Below are 5771 nucleotides of genomic sequence, written 5' to 3' on the forward strand. Positions count from 1 at the left end.
ATCAGCTGTTTGGACTCTCATTCTGACGGCACCCATTCACTGCAGAGCATCCATTGCTGAGACACTGATGCAGTGCTACATTTCTACAAATCTGATAAAGAAACAAACTCATCCTGATCTTGGATGGCCTGAGAGTGAGTACATTTTCAGCTAATATTCATTTTTGGTGAACTGATTATTATAACAAAACTCCATTGTGTAGCAGTGTGAACACAAGTGAGTCATTAATTCTCACCTCGATGGGTTTCTCACTGCGGATCTTCTCTTCTAGTTCAGCAAAAGAGCGAGAGGCGAAGGGAGCTCGTCCAAATAAAGCTTCTGCCCTCAAAAAGACACACAAACAGCCGGTCAAAACTTTGGAATAATAATGATTTATTAGTGTTTTTGAAAGAAGTCTCTTCTGCTCACCAAGGCTGCAATTATCAGATAAAAATACAGTAAAAATTGTAAAATATTTTTACAAGTTAAAACAGCTGTTTTCTATGTGAATCTCTGTTAAACTGTAATTTATTTCTGTGATGCGCAGCTGTATTTTCAGCATCATTACTCCAGTCTTCAGTGTCACATGATCTTCAGAAATCATTCTAATATGCTGATTTGCTGCTCAAGAAACATTTATTATTATCATCAATGTTGAAAACAGTTGTGCTGCTGAATATGTTGCAAGACTTTCACAAATTAAGATATTTTGAAGAATGTTGGAGTTAACACAACACTGGACCCCACTGACTTTCATTATGTGGACAAAAATAGAAGGAACAAAGTCATACAGGTTTAGAACAACATGAGGGTGAGTAAATGATGAATTATTTCTTTAAATCTAGAGTTATTAGTGTGTCTCACCGTATAAAATGACCCCGACGGACCACAGATCCACTCGAGCGTCATAATGCCGTCTGCACACCATCTCAGGAGCCATGTAGAGCGGAGAGCCTCTCAGAGCCTGCTGCTCGTCCCATGGGCTCATGTACTGCGCAAAACCAAAATCTACACACACAACCCATTATTCACCTTATTATGAGATGCTGAGAAGTAAAATATCACATCAGACTTGTTCAAATGACGTCAGACATGTGAACAAAACGAGTCTAGAAAACATTTGAGATAATAAAAAGTCTCATAAATTAAAATTTTAATTAAGGTCTTAAATCAGAGCAGAAAGTCTTTAATAAATGTTGCATGCACTGTCTTGTTTTCCTGTGTGTGTGAAAAATAAAGTGTTACCCAAATATCTGTCATTGGGGAATGGAAACCTGTTTTCCCTTTGAATTAAGTTGATTTTTCTATGTTTTAACCATAAACTCACTTCATTTTGATCAATTTCTCAAAACAAGACTATTATCATTATCAAATACTATCATGAAAATGTCTTCATTTGAATACAGGACATTAGAGCTAATCTTTACGGTCTTTTCTTCAAGTGTAGCACTAGTGCTGATAGTGATGTGCTGAAACCTGAAAGTTCAGATTCGTCCTGCAGTGTTCGAATGATTCCTCAAATCACGCGTGTTGTGAAGTTTCACCTGCGAGCTTCAGCACGTTTCCACTCAGCAGGATGTTCTGCGGTTTGAGGTCCAGATGAGAGATGTTCTTCTCATGGAGAAACTGAAGAGCGCATGCTGAAACACACACATTTCATCAGTATAGATCCTGTGGTGTGTGTGTGAGAGAGAGAGTGTGTGTGTGTCTGCGTGCGTGCGTGCGTGTGTGTGTGCGAGTGTGTGAGAGAGAGTGTGTGTGTGTGTGACTGCGTGTGTGTGACTGCGTGTGTGTGTGTGTGTGCGAGTGTGTGAGAGAGAGTGTGTGTGTCTGTGACTGCGTGTGTGTGACTGCGTGTGTGTGTGTGTGTGCGAGTTGTGTGTGTGTCTGTGTACCGATCTGCTGTAGGCAGCGACGAGCGACACTTTCCGGAAGAATCCGGCAACTGCGGATAAAACGGGACAGATCTCCTCCTGAACACCATTCCAGAATCAGATAGATGTTATCACTGTCCCACTGACAGACAGATAGAGGAATGTGGGGTAAGATGAGCCACAACATCGTTAATTTTTAATTTTCTTATTTTTATCTGAATAACATTTGAAAGATTTATTCAGTCAAAACAGTTTTGAGGTTAATTGATCTAACTGTGTGTCTCTGGAAAATAGTGACCTATGCAATATGTATTATGTTAAAAATAAAAGTTTTTAGTGACTATTTGTTAATGAGGGATTTGTGGACACATTAGTTTTTGGACTTGTGGAGTAAAAATTGTAGGCTTTTTTTTTTTGGTAAAATAGTAAAAAGATAAAAGTAGGCCATTGGGGTAAGATGGGCCAGCAGAATTAGCATGTTATTATTTTTAAATGTAATTCTTTTTGTAATTAATGGTGTTCTTATTTCATATTTCCATAAATTAGATGTACATCTCAGACATCTTTGCTTTAATTAAAAACTATAGGCTAATTGAGTTAACTCATTAAAGCTGCATTCACAGTGTTGCTATTATGACATATCTTCAATTAAAAATGTAAATATTAATATGCCTGTATATAAGTCTAAGTATATAATTCTATCTTTCAGATTCTGCTTTGTCTGTCATTGGTTATTCAATTATTCAACTAAATTGTCAAAGTAACATTTTAAATAGAACACCTGATTTAGTATTTTACATGAATGATACTTTAGAAAGTATATAAATATTTAATAAGAATTATATCAAAAGTCATTTATACAGTCTGTAAAACTTTATCCAGGGGACTTCTTACCCCCTTTTTTAATATTTGATATTTTTATTTCCTATAATATCACACTGGCTGATGCATCATCATCCCACACATGCTAAACTATCTAAATACACTACAATTTAAAAGTAAATGCACATTGTTCTTAAAAGGCATGGGCATCTTTATTTGTGTTTGTACCTGGAAGTCTTTGAGCTGCACTATGTGAGGATGCCGGACTGTTTTCAGGATCTCAATCTCTGTCAGCAGGTTCTCCATTGAGCTTTTATTCAGACTTTTCTTACTGACCACCTTCACAGCCACCGCCTCCCTGCTGTCAGTCTGAAACCAATCAATCTGTCAATCAAAACCTGCACATGATCTACACCAGTGGTTCCCAACCCTGGTCCTTGAGGCACCCCAACACGTTTTGCATGTCTCCTTAATCAAACACACCTGATTCAGGTCATCATCTCATTAGTAGAGACTCCAAGACCTGAAGCTGGAGTGTCAGAGAAAGGAGACATGCAAAACGGTGTTGGGGTGCCTCAAGGACCAGTGTTGAGAACCACTGATCTACACAACCACCACTCAATGGAAGAAGAAAACGTTCAAATAAATAACACACAAGCAGTCAATTAAAACAGTAAAGTAGTAGACGAACAAGAAAGTAAATAATCAATCAATCAACATAATATGCTTCTGGCTATTTGTCAATAATCAGAGATAAACAATCACTCGCCTTTCTGAAAGCTTTATAAACTGTCGCATATGTGCCGCTTCCCAGTTTCTCGGTGAGAATAAAGTCTTTGAGCTTCGGCGGAGCGAAACCCGCAGCCATTCCGAACCGAACATCAATCAATCAATCGATAATCGATAATATTTACAGCATAATCACGAGCACAGCGCTTTCTCCTGCCCTGATCAGAGCCATTCAAGCGTGCGATTCAACCACGGGCTGTTTACTTTATCAATGACAGTCGTATATTACTTACTTCATGATCATATAATTTTATACATGTAATAAACGTGTTTACATACGAAGCGCTGCGGTCTGTTTACTTCCGCGCACTGACGTCATCGCCGCTGTCACGACGCAGCGGGATCTAGCGCGCGTCACTGACGTCACCTGCCGGCCGGATCGGGTACTGCAACTCCATTTACTTTACTTTACATTTATGCATTTAGCTGACGCTTTTATCCAAAGCGACTTACAGTGCATTCAGGCTATACATTTTTTTTTTTTTTTACTAGTATGTAAAATGGGTGTCAAAATGAATTAATAAGCGTGATATGGGTTCATTCGTGCACGTATACACAAAATAAAATGAATCACTGAAGCTTATGCTCTGTGCACTATTGTTTGTAAACGTTTGACAGCTTTTGGTCAGTGTTGACAAGATTAGGCTGTTATATGTACTGCGGTTCTGTGTTATTTTTTTCACAGGAGAGATGACTGTAAATGACTGAAGTGTATTTCTGATCTCATGTGTCACGCTGTTGTTATAAATAGTGTAATGTGAAGCTGGTCGGCAGGTGGCGCTGCGCGACGCGTCAGATCATATATTAATAGAATAGAACGCGTAGAACGGACAGCGGCATCAACGCTGGTTTGTGAAAATGGGCGGGGCGTTGCCTCTGATTGGTCAGATGCAATGTATTTGCATAATTTATTTTTATTCTTCACTGTGTTTTAAAATGAATGACTAGTGAAGTCTATTTCTATCATTATTTAGGTGTAAATTATTGTTTTGTTACTTTATGTGTCAGTTATATTTGATAGTGTAGACTTTTTATTTAATCATTATGTATTTTTCTCGTTAATGTGCTACTATTATTATTTTATTTAGCCTCTTTCGACCCTCGGCGGCTCAACACCACAGGTACACATACAGCAGCTAACCAGCTCGACCTCATCTTTACACGCAATTAGAAGAACAGGCTGAAAACCCTTTATAAAACACAAATATATCAAAGGAGATTCGTCTGTCCGGGCCACCGAGCGCCTCCTGCAGGAATGATCGGATCTATTATTTCCGGTCACATTCCGCTGTTCTCGGTTCGGATCCCGTCAGCTGTGAGGCTGAAGATGGCGGAGCGCATGGCTGCACGTTTGTCCGCTCAGGAGGAGCAGATCGAGGCGTTGAGTCGTGAGATCCTCCGCCTGCGGGACGGACTGACCGGCGGGTTCGACTTCAGCACCCTGGCCAGCGGCCCGAGCCTGGACGCGCTGCGCGCCGAGAACGAGAAGCTCCAGTACCGGCTGCTGCACCTCCGCCGGAGCCTCCGAGCCGAGCAGGAGCTGGAGGAGCACAGCCACAACCAGAACCAGAGGACGAGCAAACCAGACCAGAACCAGAACCAGAGGACAAACACACAGAAGAGCCAGAGCAAGCCTGAAGAACCAAAGGAGAAGAACCGTCCAAAGGTCTATCTATCTATCTATCTATCTTTCTTTCTTTCTTTCTTTCTTTCTGAATATCTATCTATATATCTATATTTCTTTCTGAATATCTGTCTATCTATCTGAATGTCTATCTATCTATCTATTTTTCTCTCTTTCTGAATATCTATCTATCTATCTAGCTATCATCTTAAAACTTTTTAGTTAAAAGCATGTAGTAAATGAGAATATGAACATACTGTTTCAATTACATTAAGTCTTGTTCCTCTTTTGTAAGTAAGTTGCTTTGGACAAAAGCATCTGCTAAATGCATAAATGTAAATGTATACATTTTGTTGTATGAACTTAAATTCATGTCATTCTGCCAATTAGAAAAAATGAAATAAGCATGAATGTGCTGTTCATTAATACACAAGCAATATTGCATAATGTTTGAATGTGTTTGTTTTTGTGTGTTTCAGCAGAATGCTGCTCCGTCTCGATCCAGTGCATCAGATGTTCAAGAGAAAAACAAGAAGGAGAAAGTGAAGGCAGAGGTGCACTAACACACACACACACACACACACACGTGGTCAGTGTGATTGCTGTGTCATTGCATCAGCATCATTCATGTGGCGTTTAACAGCTCAGCTGCTCTCAGAGCTCATATTAGACCGTATACTGAC

General features: G+C 39.5%; 2 protein-coding genes across 3 annotated transcripts in view; one reads left to right on the forward strand and one right to left on the reverse strand.

The window, feature by feature from the left end:
• The window catches only part of ulk3 (unc-51 like kinase 3), an 11832-nt gene extending 8101 nt beyond the window's left edge, over positions 1-3731 (reverse strand). The window contains exons 1-6 of the mRNA XM_016477136.1: positions 3445-3731; positions 2904-3044; positions 1875-1995; positions 1524-1619; positions 844-987; positions 236-318 (exon numbers count right to left, since the gene is read on the reverse strand). Of these exons, the coding sequence (XP_016332622.1) occupies positions 236-318; positions 844-987; positions 1524-1619; positions 1875-1995; positions 2904-3044; positions 3445-3543 (684 nt within the window). The 5' untranslated portion in view covers positions 3544-3731. The remainder of the gene's footprint in view (positions 1-235; positions 319-843; positions 988-1523; positions 1620-1874; positions 1996-2903; positions 3045-3444) is intronic.
• A 991-nt stretch (positions 3732-4722) lies between these two features.
• tars3 (threonyl-tRNA synthetase 3) overlaps positions 4723-5771 on the forward strand; it is a 20915-nt gene continuing 19866 nt past the window's right edge. Inside the window, exons 1-2 of one of the 2 annotated variants that reach the window (XM_016477132.1) lie at positions 4723-5130; positions 5568-5642. In XM_016477132.1, the coding sequence (XP_016332618.1) occupies positions 4792-5130; positions 5568-5642 (414 nt within the window). In that variant the 5' untranslated portion in view covers positions 4723-4791. The remainder of the gene's footprint in view (positions 5131-5567; positions 5643-5771) is intronic. The other variant, XM_016477133.1, reaches the window with a different exon arrangement.

Source organism: Sinocyclocheilus anshuiensis, unplaced genomic scaffold (assembly GCF_001515605.1).
Source record: "Sinocyclocheilus anshuiensis isolate Anshui unplaced genomic scaffold, SAMN03320099.WGS_v1.1 scaffold1182, whole genome shotgun sequence".
Lineage (NCBI taxonomy): Eukaryota > Metazoa > Chordata > Actinopteri > Cypriniformes > Cyprinidae > Sinocyclocheilus > Sinocyclocheilus anshuiensis.